This window comes from Oncorhynchus tshawytscha, linkage group LG06 (assembly GCF_018296145.1).
Source record: "Oncorhynchus tshawytscha isolate Ot180627B linkage group LG06, Otsh_v2.0, whole genome shotgun sequence".
NCBI classification, from domain to species: Eukaryota; Metazoa; Chordata; class Actinopteri; order Salmoniformes; family Salmonidae; genus Oncorhynchus; species Oncorhynchus tshawytscha.
The window spans coordinates 68209342-68226008 of NC_056434.1; the positions used below are offsets into that span (position 1 = coordinate 68209342).

Below are 16667 nucleotides of genomic sequence, written 5' to 3' on the forward strand. Positions count from 1 at the left end.
CAAGTGAGACCACCACCTCCGGGTCCTCCGACGCTGGGGAGTACAGTATATTCACAAGGCGCCTAATATTGAAAAATAAATGCCTTTCTCACAAAGCCAGTCTGGTCAGAGTGTATTACTTGGTGCAGCAAGCCTTCCATACGGATGGCTAAAAGCTTAGCTACGATTTTGTAATCACAGTTTTAAAGCGAGATTGGGCGATAGGATCCACATTCCAGGGCGTCTTCGTTTTTCTTTAGTAGTAATGAAATTGAAGCCTGATAAAGACTAGGCGGGAGCTTTGAAGTATTAAGGCACTCTGCAAATAGTTTGAGACGAATGGGCAAAGCAGACCAGAAAACGTCCTGTAAAATTCGGTTGGAAAACCGTCCGGACCCGGTGATTTACCACTTCATTGCAGACACTGCTGTTGCAATCTCCTCAAGTGTAAATTCTTCTTCTAGATAGTCATGGGAGTCTGTATCAATTGAAGGCATATTCAAGCCATTAAAGGAGGAGTCAATCAGCAAAGGGTCTTGAGGGGATTCAGAAGTGTATAGCGCAGAGTAAAATTGTGTAAATTGATCATTGATCTCTTTATGGATAACTGTGGTGGCACCAGACGGGGTCCTTATTTGTGGGATTAAACGTGAGGCCTCAGATTTACGGATCTGATGCGCAAGGAGTTTACTGGCCTAGTCGCCTTGTTCATAGACTTTGTATCGAGCTCGCAAGAGTAACTGTTCAGCTTGCCTGGGAGAATTGGATTGGAGTAGTTGGCGCTCTTTATGCAGATCAGAGGAAGGATCCGTAGCATACTTCTCATCCAATGTGGCTATGGACTCGCTCAGGTCCCAAAGTCGCTGGGAGCGAACTCTGTTTTGGTTGGCTGTATAAGAAATAATTTGGCCACGTAGGTATGCTTTGAGAGACTCCCATATGGTAGAGCAGGACATACCTGGTGTTGAATTAGTTTCTAGGAATAAGGTGATTTCAGAAGAAATTAAATTGACAAACTCCTTATCTGAGAGTAAAATGGGGTTGAGACGCCATTGATAACACATAGGAGGTCGCTGGGGAAACTCTAGTTCAAGCACTAATGGTGAATGGTCAGAGATAACAATACTCTCGTAAGTACACTGCCGAAGGTTAGGCAGAAGTTTTGTCCAAAAAGAAGTAATCAATCCGGGAGTATGTTTGATGAACATGAGAATAAAAGGAATACTGTCTATCTGTAGGATGTAGGAAACGCCAGGCCTCAAACATAGCATATTTCTGAAGAAAGGATTGAATAAGTAGGGCACATTTAGATGGGCCTGTATTTGTTTGTGAGGACTTGTCAAGAACTGGGGACATTTTACAGTTGAAATCCCCCCCTAAAATCAACAAATGAGAATCTAAATTGGGAATAGCAGACAGAAAGGAAGAAATGAAAATTGTGTCATCCCAATTGGGAGCATAAACACTAGCCAAAACAAGAGGGGTAGAAAACAGTTCACCGGTTACTATGACGTATCGTCCCTTAGGATCAGCAATAACCTCAGAAGCTACAAAGGGAGTAGCTTTATCAACCAGAATAGCAGCACCTCTTGATTTACTATGAAAGTTCAAGTGGAACACTTGACCAACCCAGTCCTTACGCATCCTAAAATGCTCACCAGTCCTCAAGTGAGTCTCTTGTAGAAATGCAATATTTGCATTCAAACCCTTTAAGTGTGTCAACACCCTCTTACGCTTCACCGGGTTGTTAACCCCTTTGGTGTTCCAAGAAATGTACTTGATCGCATTATTTCGGCCCCTCTGGGCATTCCCGTTATTCAACCCTGTCATTAGAGCATAGAATGGAAAATCAATGAGCGCCCAAAACCCCCAGAATAACTTGTCTCAGAGTAATAATGTACGGTGGTAAACGTTTGGAAAAAGCACAGAAAAAAACTAAAGACAGAATGACAACATTAGAACTGAACAATTCAACCTGCCCCCCCTCCCCCCATCCCAGACAATACCTCCCCAAACGAGGTACAAGCCTAAATAGAACATGTTCTCTGCGCACAGTATGTCTGTGAGAGTGCGGTCTTAAAGCTAAACCCACAGTCCCGCTCTTTAAAGTCACGTTTTGTTAGTGGATCAAGCAGCAAAAAGAAAGATTTGTATGTTTATTTTTCAAATAAAAAAAGGCGAATCCCTTGTGCAAACGGAATGACAAAAGCACCACTTGTAGATGTATATAATTGTATTCCCAATCTCATAACAGGCATTGAGAGAGAAAATAAATCAAATGTATAAAGGCTCTCAGCCAAAAATCTAATTTGAAGTAAGGAAATCGTAGTAAGACAATCAAAAATAATAGTAATTATAATAGTAGTCTAGTTGACGCTGAGACTGCTTACAAACAATACCAAAAAACTGTGTGCAACGTTGAACGTTTGCTGGGCATAAATGACGCTCAACTTTTAAAATTAAAGTGAGGCCCCAAAAACCGTGTAGCCTCGAGACATTTACTGTTTACTGGGTCAATGCAAACGGATGCAGTAAACAAATAACCACAAATATTTTGAGTCACTGAGACAATGTGTAAACAAACTAAATAGGTGAGCGAGATAAGGCACGCACAACTAGATGATCAAAACATTAGATAACATCAAATAAGCCTGAATAGTTTTGCCAACTATACAAGACTAGCCTGTTATATCTAAACATAATTTTACCACAGGTGGGTTACTTACTATCCACAGTTCGCAAGCAACAGTTGCTGAATTGTGAGCATATTCAAGACTTCTTGATGTGACGTTGAATGTGAGCCATAGCCTCATCCGGAGATTCAAATGTGTAGTCTTTACCCTCATGAGATATCCATAAACGGGCCGGGAATCGCAGTCCATACTTCACACTTGGATGGTCCCGAAGTACTCGTTTGGCCTGTCCGAAAGCTGCGCGTTGCCTGGAAACAGTGGGAGAGTAGTCCTGGTAGATGGAGAAGCTCTGTCCTTGAAAGCTCAGAGTGGTATTGCGGGCTCGTCGGAGGATCTCCATCTTCTCATGAAAAAAGTGCACTCAAAGAATTATGTCACGGGGCCTCTCCCCATCCCGGGGCTTTGGGCGCAGCGACCGGTGGGCTCGATCAATCAGGGGCTTTTCATCTAAGGCAAGAACATCCTTCAGCAGCCCTGAAACAAAATCTGTGGCGCGATGCATTTCCGCGGACTCTGGGACCGATACAAGTCTCAGATTATTGCGGCGAGAGAATCCCTCTAAACTCACACAGCTCTCCTTCACCTTTTTCAAATCCGCAGCTAGGCGTTTAACTTCAGCCTCCAGGGTTGTAGTTAAATCGGAGACATTAGTAGCGGAGGTCTCCAGTGCTGCAATCGTTGTAGTGTGTGACGCAGTTGTTTTGAGTAATGTGATTGCTGGCACAGTCTCGTTCCGCAGGATGGTTAAATCCGCTTTTAAAGTATCAGAAACCTCCTGTATTCTGGCCCGAGAATTGAACCATGTGGCACCCCCATAGACTGCCAGAGGTCCGGACTACAAGCCCTCTGATTTGACACACTGAACTCTGTCTGAGAAGTAGTTGATGAACCAGACGAGGTCGTCATTTGAGAAGCCACGGCTATTGAGCCTGCCGATAAGAATGCAGTGACTGACAGTCGAAAGCCTTGGCCAGGTCGATGAAGACTGCCGCACAGTACTGTCTTTTATCGATGGCGGTTATGATATCGTTTAGTACCTTGAGCGTGGCTGAGGTGCAACCATGACCAGCTCGGAAACCAGATTGCATAGCGGAGAAGGTACGGTGGGATTCGAAATGGTCGGTGATCTGTTTTGTTAACTTGGCTTTCGAAGACTTTAGAAAGGCAGGGTAGGACAGATATAGGTCTGTAACAGTTTGGGACTAGAGTGTCTCCCCCTATGAAGAGGGGGATGAACACGGCAGCTTTCCAATCTTTAGGGATCTCAGACAATGAGAGATGTTGAACAGGAACCAATATACACAGGCAGTTAGGAAAGCAAAGGCTAGCTTTTTCAAACAGAAATTTGCATCCTGTAGCACAAACTTCAAAAAGTTCTGGGACACTGTAAAGTCCATGGAGAATAAGAGGCACCTCCTCCCAGTTGTCCACTGCACTGAGGCTTGGAAACACTGTCACCACTGATAAATCTACGATAATCAAGAATTTCAATAAGCGTTTCTGTGGGCACCAGTTAAGCCAGGTGAGGTCTCCACGTGTGTGGGGTGGGGCAATAGAGCTATCTAAGGCATGTTGAGCAGGACTGAGGGCTCTACAGTGAAATAAAACAGTAAGAACTAGCCAACACAGCAGTAGACAAGGCGTATTGGATAGATGCATAAAGCATTCACAGGTGTCGATCAGGAGAGTTACGACAACAATGGGTGAATGGCGATGAATGGGCAGAGCGGGTCAGTTAGCTTTACAGTAAAGAGAGCATGCACATTTTATATAATTTCACAAACCATGCCACGGGTCATTTTTAAACAAAGCCCAGGTTGTTAATTATTAGTTTGATGACAAACAATGTTGTTCAGTCATGTTACCTACCTAGCTAACAACATTGAATTGACAGTAGCTCTTGCCAAATTTGATTGGCCCAGGAAGTAAGGAAAATGGTCTGCTACTTAGATGTGCTTCAAATGTAGGATTTACTTAGGCCTAATGTAAGCCTAAACTATATCTTTATATCAAAAATCTATCTTTCTGGGTCTTCCTACATTCTGTTTGGGAGCGGTATGTGTTTGTGGGAGAGATAGTGGTGTATTTTTAGACATGTGAACAATGAACCATTATCTCAACTCTAATACCGTGTTCAAAACAACTGAGAACTCATTTGAAATGGTCATCCAACTCCGAATTCCAACTCAGCACCCCGGGCCCCCTCCTAGAGCTCCGTCTTTCTGACCTGAAGATCAGACATGATTTGACCTCGTATTTTTCCGAGTTCCCAGTTGTTTTGAATGCGGCATTACTACTATGCACCATGCGTGTATCTGCAGGTAACAAAAGCTAACGAACTAGGGTCAATGTTGCATAGCTAGCTAACATTAGGCTGGAACTGGCAATGAAAACGAATTTCTGACAATTAGAAACCCATATCTGAAAATGTAGCAAGACACTTACAACTTCTCGGGTTACATGGATGACAACTTCTCCTTCTGTCATGGATGCCATGGTTGCTCTTATTTTCAAGATGTAATCCGGAGACAGGTGTTTTATACAACAGCCTTCTGTTTTCTTTTCGACTTCCTCCACATTTGGCAATCATTCTCTGCTTCCACCGGGCATTCCACCGATTTCAAAACTCTGTTAACTTCTGTGACAACACTGTCGGTCTCCGTTTCTTCCCCAACACCATCAGAAATGAATGCCTGGTTCAATACATGTTTTTACATAATTCAGGCATTTCCTCATCGTCTGATTCATTTTCAGTATCAGAGCGAGTCAGCATGGCAAGGTCGTCCTCCAGAAAAGAGTCAATCACAACTTTTCCCCACTGATCTTTGTCTAATTGCGCCTGTTAATTTCAGAGCAGCAATGTTGAGTGGAAGCAACACCTCAGTTCATGAATTCTTTAAAGAACAAGCTGCTGTAGAACTTTCTATCTGCACATACTGAGCAGCTAATGTTATAGACCGAAGCATGCTACATGGCAGACCAATCCGAAGTCATCTCTCGGCATGTCCAGCCCATCCATTATCTCAGCCAATCATGGATAGCTGTAAATTTAACTTTGTCTTTAGACTGAAATTTGTCTTCCGTATTTAACCCAACCCCTCTGAATCGGAGAGGTTCCCGGGGCTGCCTTAATCGACATCCACTTCATCTGTGTCCGGGGAGCAGTTGTTGTTGGGGGTTAACTACCTTGCTCAAGAAGCAGTGTAAAAGTGTGTGTTTATGAGAGTTTAGTTTGTGTATATACTGTGTAGTATACATGTCACTGAATTTTTCCACCCCTGTGGTATCGTGATACTACTCTGTGTCATGATACTTGGACTGGTATTGTTTGTAAAATGTTATCGTGACAACTGTAGGAGGAATGGGAGAGGGACAGGACCCAATTATGTGAGGGTGAGGAGACGTGATTGGTCGACTTTATCTCACATTACACCAGAGACCGTCATTCTGCTGTTGAATACTTTTCCAGGCTGTGATTCATCTGCCTTGTTGTTTAGAGGACCCTTGTAAATGGAGCTCCTCCATTTATGCATTGTGATCAACTCCATAAGTGCATGCAATCACTAATGTGCCACTGCATTTAGGGGAAAAAAGGTATAAAGTTGCACTTATTGAGTTAATAAAAGTGTTTGTTAAAAGTGGTGGACTGGAGACACAGGCAAGAATCAAGACCTTTCTCTGGGTAAATCACTTTTCCCCTCATACCCACTGTGGCAGAGCCTGGGGACAGGCCACTGCCATGGACCAGAGCTAAGAAGATCTCAGGGTACAGAGGCTCAGCGAGGCAGACAGAGTAAATGGTTCAAACTTAGACTTTATTATGTAATTTACCTACAGAAATGCTTACAGATATAACTTCAGTAACAGTTCTATAAGTTATACCTTTTCTTAAAATGTCTTTTATCCCCAACCTGTCAACTGTCAGCCGATCACACACTCGATTGACTAATGCCCCTCAGCTGGGCTCCATCAGCCTACCAAGTGGGAATGTGCCAGAAAGGCGCTGGAAGGTCGCGGAAAGAGGGTTAGAGTTGTCGTCTCGGGCATCACTTCAGGGGACAGAGCAGCAAAGCGACAACAGATCATGGATCTTTTCCTAAGCCGTATACCAGTCTAACTCCTCTCTGTGTCCTCTCTCTCCCTCCCAGCCTGGGGCCCTGACCTCAGCCCTGCTCAGCAGTCTTCTCCTGGATGGAGAGTCCGTGTACTGCCTGGTGGGGAATCCCTTCCTCCTGCTGCTGGCCAGGGTCCTGCTGGTCAACTGCTCTGCCAAGCTGGATAGCTTCGAGGTAAGCGATAACATAGCGGAGATATCACTTTTTCACTGGACATTAGCTGAAGCTGTGATGGTGAAATGACACTCGTCACGTCCACATGGGTCTCTCCCCGACACAGAAAAATTAGGTGAGTGACAAAGGCAATACAGCAAAGATTCTGGTCAGGGAGACGGATGTGTACTTGACTCCTTCAGATGTGCTGTGCTTGATTTGCGTTTCTCGCTCTAAGCCACTGAAACTGGGAGAATCATTGGATGTGGGTGCAGAAACCTATTCCCGCATTGCCATTCCCTGTCCCCACACACTGTAATGGTTTGGATTTTCACTCCATTGCCAGCACACAAATACATCTCTAGATGTATTTATTTACCCCTACCCCCTCCCTCTGTGCTGAAACTTTGGAATCCTGGTATTCCAGGGAGATTAGTTCACCAGGGTTATTATTCTTGGCGGAATAAAACAATGGGGTGGGTAGTGAATCATGCTTTCTATTTGGGAGCTCCTAACAGCCTGACTACACCGCTTGCGTCACGTGCGTGAGCATTGCAAAAATACATGTAAAAATCTGTTATTCAATTATTGCGCCAACGAGCGTCTGCGTCGCCAAGCGCTAAAATAGAAGTCAGTTCTTTTTCTGATGCAGATCGCGCTGCAAGTCCTGCCTCTCCCATCTCCTCATTGGTTTATAGAAGCAGGTACTCAGGTGCCATCTCATTGGTTATACCCACGTGGGTGACTGCAAGATGAACGAGGTCAGTGGCGATAATGCACCTAATTTATGAAAGTTGCCAATCGCAAGAGAAGAGAAGGCCTGGAGGAGGAGAGATGAATAGAGACGATTTGGTTGACCGTTTTCTGTCTGGATTAATTGTCGGAGTAGACGACCTTGTGCGTTTCAGGTAAAATAACAAGTCCGTGTTTATATCCCAGGACAAATTAGCTAGCAACAGCAAGCTAGCTAAATAGGACAAATTAACTAGCAAGTGCAAACTAGCTAAAGTGTCATAAATGTTTAATGCTTTTCGTCCTGTCCCGAAATTAATATAATTGGTTCAGTTTGTTTTGGTATTTTAACCTGTGTGTTGTGATCGCGTTTGGTGTGGGGGGACAAAATATATTTATGCACGATGGCGCACGCGTGCAGCCAGTATGGTTTCCATGTAAGGCATGTAACTTAAACACTTCCCTTCAGCAGGTTATTCACCTGTAAATATTTTACAGCTGTAATGGCTAAATAGTAGTTATTTAACTCCATATTGGCTGCCTTCGAGTTTCAGAAGCTCACATCCACATCCTAAAAGAAGGCTGTTTTAGAGGGTTCCATTTGCCTACATATTATAACATGCGGAAAGAATGTGTGGTTTGATAAGAAATATTCTAACTACAAGATCCATTCTAGGGATCATACTATTAAAGTTTACGTGACGCGTACACAGACGTACGTACACAGACACACACGTACACTTACCCTTGGAGTTCAGCGGCGGTCTAACTCAAAGGCACGCTGTCTGTTGCCCCCTCCATCCCCCTGTACCTTATTATCACCCAGCTTCTCCACCTCTCCCATCCCAGTCATAAAGAGAGGAGAAGATGGGGCTGTGACGTACATCTGCATATCACCCTCCTCTGATGAGACGGCAGTGTGTGTGCCCGTGTGTGTCATAAGAATATTGATTCAAGGAGGCAGACGATTAACGATACGGCGACACGGTCGGGATAGCCGGCCTCGTGCATCGCAAATGAGAAAGATGTCCTCCCTGGAACGCAAATGGGCTTTTCACATGGTTCACTACCTTTGGCCATGCAAGAGAGAAGGGATAGGGGAGAGAAACACGTACATGGCTGGGAGCTGTTCTTTTCCCTGCCACAGTGCGTTTTGGTCAGAGATGAAAAAAGAGAGTTGGCAACTTTTTGGGCTGTTTCAGCCTCACTTAACTATAGCATTCTTTTGATATGTGTGTTAGTATGTAGGGTCAAAGTGGGTTGTCGAATGTGTTCAGTTCGTTCAGGCACTAGTACTGTAGTTATTTATTTGCTTGTATTATTTAGTTACTATTATTTACTATGGTAATTTAGTTACGTGTGACCTTTATGTATTGGGCCGTTGGTACAAAAGCGCTCACACTCTCCCATGCTCTTTCATTTATTTGTTGTTCTGCTTACCTTCTCCCACACACACTCACTAACCTGTTTCTGTTTTCTATGTTCCGTGTGTGTGCAGCTGCTGCCTTGGTGGACCCTGCGCTACGTGAGCCTACACCAGCAGGTCTTGGAGGAGCGCTCTCCTCAGCTCCTCGGCCTGGCCCAAACCAGCATAGAGAAAGGTCAGAGGTCAAATCTTGTTCATGCACCTTCTGGATGTGTGCCTTGATTGTCATAATTCAACTAAGATGATATAAGGTCCTATAAGCACTTATGTGCCTCACTGTACCACCATGGGGTGCTCTGCTACCCATTCCTTTGAACATAGAAGGCACGAAGCAAATGTTTTTGTGGGTTAGAAAGAAATGGGGATGAATCATGTTGAAATGTGTTTCATTAGAATTGAAGGATTGAGCAAATGTAATACTTTTCTCGAGAGGAAAGGAAATGATTAGAATAAGCCAACTACTTAAATTTTTGTGCATGGCAAGTAATAGTATCCAAAAGAGGCAACATTATTTCCACACAGTATGTTTGTGTTGCACTTGACTACTTGAAAACAAATGTATTTTTTATATATAGTGAGTATACGAAACATTCATTACACCTGCTCTTTCCATGACAGACTGACCAGGTGAATCCAGAACTCAATATTAAGGTGTTCCTTTTGTTTGGCATATACTCGTGCATATTTGCAATCCAGTGTCATATGGCCTTAAACTAGGCTAATCTAAAATGCTAGGTGAAAGGTATATTTATCTCACTTCGGCCATCACCTTTTGTGTGTGTGTGTGTGTGTGTGTGTGTGTGTGTGTGTGTGTGGGGGGGCAGAGTGTGGCAGGGGATGAGCTCACAATGTCTCTGTTGTGTCAGATTTGAAGTGGGCATCGCTCCTCTGAATAGGAGTCTTATTTCATTTGCAGCAATTTTGTGCTGGGTGGGTGACGACGGCCAGGTTAATTTTCCTCCAAATGGACTTATACTGAACCCAAACTGGCTGTGCGCGTGCGTCATCGTGCATACATTTATCTTGTCCCCCCCACACCAAACGCGATCACTACACGCAGGTTAAAATATCAAAACAAACTCTGAACCAATTATATTAATTTGGGGACAGGTCGAAAATCAAATATTTATGACACTTTAGATAGTTAGCTTGCACCTGCTAGTTAATTTGTCCTATTTAGCTAGCTTGCTGTTGCTAGTTAATTTGTCCTGGGAAATAAACATTGCGTTGTTATTTTAGCTGAAATGCACAAGGTCCTCTACTCCGCCAATTAATCCACACATAAAACAGTCAACCGAATCGTTTCTAGTCATCTCTCCTCCTTAAAGGTTATTTCTTCTCTTGACTTTATATTGTGATGGGCAACTTTCATAAATTAGGTGCATTACCGCCACTGACGTCATTTGTCTTTGTCACCCACGTGGGTATAACCAATGAGGAGATGGCACGTGGGTACCTACTTCTATAAACCAATGAGGAGTTGGGAGAGGCAGGACTTGCAGAGTCAGAAATAGAGCTGATGACTATTTTAGCCCGTGGCAACGCAGACACTCGTTGGCTGGTGCGAGCGGTGTGGGTACAATAATTTAAAAACAGATTTCTAAATGTATTTTGCAACGTGCGAGCGGTGTAGTCAGCCTGTTAAAGGAGTCCACTTAAGGAAAACTCAGCTGTAAGCACATTTTATTCCCTTTATCTCTGGACCACCACTACACAGGACTCCTGATTAGGCCTTACCAGAACAGATAGCCTAGGACAGGAGACGAGTACATTAAGAACTTGATTAATAGTGTGATGGTTCAAAGAACCTCCTAAAAATATCCCCCTCAGATGAAACTCCGATGACGTATAGCAAGCTGTTACCTTACCAATCTGTAGGCCTAAACCTTTTGTCCATTGACGCAGTGCTATAATTAGGGATGCCCCCCCCCCCACAAAAAAAATAATCTTAGTCGAAATGTTAAAAGGTGTATTTGTCCATATGTAGACACACCCTATGTGTTTATATAAAATCAACTATACCATGTATTCAGACCCCCTGACCTTTTCCACAATTTGTAACAATACAGCCTTATTCTAAAATTGATTAAATAACACAAATGTCCTCATCAATTGACACACAATACCCCATAATGACAAAATTTCTACAAAGGTTTGTAGACCTTTTTTTCACATTTATAAAAAAACAAACATTTTCCTTATTTACCTACGTATTCAGACCCTTTGTGATGAGACTTGAAATTATTTTTGAAATTATTTCCATTGATTATCATTCTAAAACTTGATTGGAGTCCACCTGTGGTAAATTCAATTGATTGACCATAATTTGGAAAGACACACACCTGTCTATATAAGGTCCCACAGTTGATAGTGTCTGTCAGAGTAAAAACCAAGCCATGAGGTCAAAGAAACTGTCCGTAGAGCTCCGAGACAGGGCACAGATGTGTCGAGGCACAGATCTAGGGAAGGGTACCAAAAAATGTCTGCAGCATTGAAGGTCCCCAAGAATACAGTGGCCTCCTGGAGGAAACCTGGCACCATCCCTACTGTGAAGCATGGTGATGACAGCATCATGCTGTGGGGATGCTTTTCAGCGCCAGGTACTGGGAGACTAGTCAGGATCGAGGGAAAGATGAATGGAGCAAAGTACAGAGAGATCCTTGATGAAAACCTGCTCCAGAGCGCTCAGGACCTCAGACTGGGGCAAAGATTCCCCTTCCAACAGGACAACGACCCTAAGCACACAGCCAAGACAACACAGGGGTGACTTCGGGACAAGTTTCTGAATGGCCGGCCCAGCCAGTACCCGGACTTGAACCCTACCAAACATCTCTGGAGAGACCTGCCTGACCTGGGGCGGCAGGGTAGCCTAGTGGTTAGAGCATTGGACTAGCAACCGTAAGGTTGCAAGTTCGAATCCCCGAGCTGACAAGGTACAAATCTGTCGTTCTGCCCCTGAACAGGCAGTTAACCCACTGTTCCTAGGCCGTCATTGAAAATAAGAATTTGTTCTTAACTGACTTGCCTAGTAAAATAAAGGTAAAAAAATAAAAATAATATCTGTGCAGTGACGCTCCCCATCCAACCTGACAGCGGTTGAGAGGATTTGCAGAGAAGAATGGGAGAGGAATGGGAGAAAGTCGCCAAGCACAGGTGTGCCAAGCTTATAGCGTCATACCCAAGACTCGAGGCTGTAATCGCTACCAAAGGTGCTACAAAAAAGTACTGAGTAAAGGGTCTGAATACTTATGTAAATGTGATATTTCTGGGGGGGTTTGTAATACATTTTCAAAAATGTCTACAAACCTGTTTTTCTTTGTCATTATGGGGTATTGTGTGTAGATTGATGGGGGGGGGAACTATTTCATCAATTTTAAAACAAGGCTGTAATATAACGTGGAGAAAGTAGGCTAATGAGCTTGTCTAATGCTTTCAGCACACTTTGATTAAAATAATTAAGCCACACAAGTGACTCGAGGGAGCCAGAGATCAAGAACGTGTTTTCTGACCCTTACCCTTGGTGCTGGCCTTCTTAAATTCTACCGTTAAGCTCCTGAAGTTGCTGGTAGTAAGTAGGCTACACCATAGGTCGGCAACCTTTTCCATTTGGAGTGCCATTTCTACCGATCTGCGTGCCAGGTATGATTTTCATATGCACATTTTCGTGGAACAGTTTCATATAAATTATTTATGAAGTCTTCATATCTCAATCATTATCATGTGCTTAATGAAAAATCTAAAATGAGCTTATTGTCATTACCAACTATTTGTATTTTATTTTTTATTTAACCTTTATTTAACTAGGAAAGCCAGTTAAGAACAAATTCTTATTTTACTATGACAGCCTACCCCAGCCAAACCCTCCCCTAACCCGGACGACACTGGTCCAATTCTGCGCCAGTGAGGGCCCAAAGTTTCCTGCTCCAGACAGTCACAGCTGTAGACTATTTGCACAAATTATAATAGGTAATCAGGAAGGCCTATTATTACTCTCCCTGTGGGTGGGATTCAAAAGAGAGCTGGAAAGATTTTTCAAATGGGATACATTGAGGAACTTTTGTCATTCTCAATGGATATCATAGCAGACTTTGCTTGTTTGCTGTTTGAGGTGAATAAAAAATTACTTTGAGAAGCTCATTAGTGGTAGTGAGTAAAGACAATCAGAAATACTATCAGTATTCCAAATTGGCACATTTATAGACCAACGTTTGCGCGCAGGCCATGGAGCCTAGGTCGTCTTCTATGTGTAATCACGTGCGCGTCCTTACTCAACATTGACTGGAGCGCTACAAACAAAAGACAATTCATGAATTGACAAATCAAATGGATTGAAATGAACCAGAACGCATTCCTTACAAGTGTAGCGTAGGTTGTTCGGTCCGCAAACATCGTGGCCACTCTGACAATGAGAACAGTGAGACTGTAATAATATATTGAATACATTAACAGAAATTACCCAAACCAAACGAACACTGTAGATTAGAATGGTGAATTTACTGCTGGTGTGCCTTCTCCGCGGCCTCGGCAATGGATTAGTCCACTGAGACAGGCGTGATTTAGACAGTTGTCTTGTGTGCATAAAAAAAATGATAGATATAATATACAGTACCAGTCAAAAGTTTGGACACCTACTCATTTAAGGTTTTTTCTTTATGTTGTACTATTTTATACATTGCAGAATAATAGTGAAGACATAACTATGAAATAACACACTTGGAATCATGTAGTAACCGAAAAGGTGTTAAGCAAATGTAAATTTGTTGAAAGTTAATTTGTGGATTTTCATTCCTTAATGCCAATGAGTTGTTGTGACAGGGTAGGGTTGGTATACAGAAGATAGCCTTATTTGGTAAAATACCAAGTCCTTATTATGGGAAGAACAGCTCAAATAAGCAAAGAGAAACGACAGTCCATTACTTTAAGACATGGTAAGTCAATCCGGAACATTTCAAGTTTCTTCAAGTGCAGTCGCAAAAACCATCAAGCGCTATGATGAAACTGGCTCTCGAGGACCACCAGAGGAAAGGAACACCCAGAGTTACCTCTGCTGCAGAGGATAAGCTCATTAGAGTTAACAGCCACAGAAATTGCAGCCCAAATAAATGCTTCAGAGTTCAATTTCTGCAAAGAAAACAACTGCTAAAGGACACCAATAAGAAGAAGCTTTGCTTGGGCAAAGAAACACGAGCATTGGACATTAGACCGGTGGAAATCTGTCCTTTGAGTCCAAATTTGAGATGTTTGGGTCCGACCGACATGTCTTTGTGAGACGCAGAGTAGGTGAACGGATGATCTCCGCACATGTGGTTCCCACCATGAAGCATGAAGAAGGTGGTATGATGGCGTGGGGGTGCCTTGCTAGTGACAGTCTGATTTATTTAAAATATAATGCACACTTAACCAGCATGGCTACCACAGCATTCTGCAGCGATACGCCAGTTCCACTATGTACAAACCAGATGGGATATCCATTTGTTCTTCAACAGGACAATGACCCAAAACCCACCTCCAGGCTGTGTAAGGGCTATTTGACCAAGAAGGAGAGTGATGGAGTGCTGCATCAGATGACCTAGCCTCCACAATAACCTGACTTCAACCCAATTGAAATGGTTTGGGATGAGTTGGACAGCAGAGTGAAGGTAAAGCAGCCAACAAGTGCTCAGTGTATGTGTGAACTCCTTCAAGACTGTTGGAAAAGCATTCCAGGTGAGGCTGGTTGAGAGAATGCCAGGAGTACGCAAAGCTGTCAAGGCAAAGGGTGGCTACTTTGCAGAATGTAAAATATTAATTGTTTTTATGTTTTACCCATTTTTGGTTACTACAATTCCATATGTGTTATTTCATAGTTTTGATGTTTTCAGTATTTACAATGTAGAAAATATTACAAATAAAGAGAAACCCTTGAATGAGTAGGTGTCCAAACTTTTTACTGGTACTGCATATATATTTGCGGCTTCTCTACTAAAGAAATCTTGGTCAACCAACAGCCTATCGACCAAAACAATCGACCATTTGACTAAATGGGGTCAGCCCTAGTTATAATGCAATGCATGTAACTCTTTGCTTGAGTAGCAATTTTTTGGGAATGATTATGTAGTTATGACTGAATACCTGCATCATTATCATGATATTGATGGCTGACTTTACCTTGAGACATCGTAGAGAACATGACAGGTTTGCGAAGCATGCCTGCTATAGAAGGCCTTGTCGACATTCAACAGCCAGCAAGTCCATGGTGGAGTCAGTCGGTAGTGAGATCTGTCAGTTCAATCCATAATGTTGGAGTTTTTCATTGGTTGAGACTGTGGGAGCACCCACCGTTGATGCCGAGTTGAGACATTTGACTTTTCTACAGACTCTGTCGTTCTGTTATTTTCCCTCATCAGCATGGGGGAAATAAGCGCTATTTCAACAGAAAAGAGCATGTTCGCTCCATTTTTGATCCAGACCCCTAATATGAGCAATTTATTAATTCTCTCCCCATCTCTCACTGCTCTTAATCACTTTATGGAGATTTTGAGTGTGGCTGGCTGGGCCACAGAAATATAATAGCATTTGAAAGCAGCAGGGCTCATGTCAGCATTGACACATCCTCTGCGCTTTATCCCTCTTAAAGATGACATCCCTTCCTCAAACTGACAGCCAACAAAGCACTAACCTTTTTGTTCTCCTCCACTGGAAGCCTGTTCAGTTTGGAATCAGAAAGAGACTGTTTGACTAGGAAATTTGCCAACCAAGACCGTAACAGGGAGGCTGCTGGGGTTTTTCCTTTTTAGACAGTTCTGCAATGTGATGCCTTCATTGGCTCTTGAACAAAGATTGTTTAGGTGGTCTGCGTTTTCAGACTGTTGGTGGGGAAATTGCCGCTAGATTATCCCCGGCTCCCTCTCTGCTGTGTCTGGCACATTGGGTTTGTAATTGCACATTGAATTGCAGTGTAGGAACAGGTAGTCTATTAATCGTTCAAGAGGCAGGGAACCATACAATTATTAAACCCAGAATTAGTCATCTGATTTGGGAAGGAATTGAGCTCTTTGAGAAAGGATTCAAATATACTCTACCGAATAGACCTTTTGGAGTCTTGACTTCAGAGAACACTGCACTAGCTAACCAATCAATTGTCCCCGTATTTTGTGAGCGCTATTCATCTATTGATTGATGTTACCTCACGAAGGGCACCAAAAGCATTTGACTTGATACCATGGGTGTAATCAGTTCTCCAAACAGTTGCGAAACTGTCCGGTTTTCCAACACAAACTGGTGTTTCTATTGGACAGGTTCAGCAAATGGGGGAGACCTACCTGAATCTGTCCAATAAACGCATCATTTTTCATTGCAAAACAGAATGAGTAATGATTACACATGAAAGTGAGGGGAAAGTGTGAAGTTAATGTGCTCCACTTATCTATTTTCAAGAGTTCGCTTAAAGGAAAGATTGACCTATTTTGAATGTTGTAGTTTTTGTTCATCTCTGAGCGATGTTCTATTCCCAGGCTAATGTAATGTGTATCTGAGCTATTGCCGATGATCAAGCAGGCTGATATACAGCCGGTATGATGAGTTTAGCAT

At 43.0% G+C, this 16667-nt stretch overlaps 1 protein-coding gene across 1 annotated transcript in view; it reads left to right on the forward strand.

Annotated features, from left to right (window-relative positions):
• The window catches only part of ttc27 (tetratricopeptide repeat domain 27), a 128099-nt gene that overhangs the window by 14039 nt on the left and 97393 nt on the right, over positions 1 to 16667 (forward strand). The window contains exons 4-5 of the mRNA XM_024424752.2: positions 6821 to 6961; positions 9171 to 9273. Coding sequence (XP_024280520.1) covers positions 6821 to 6961; positions 9171 to 9273 — 244 coding nt within the window. The remainder of the gene's footprint in view (positions 1 to 6820; positions 6962 to 9170; positions 9274 to 16667) is intronic.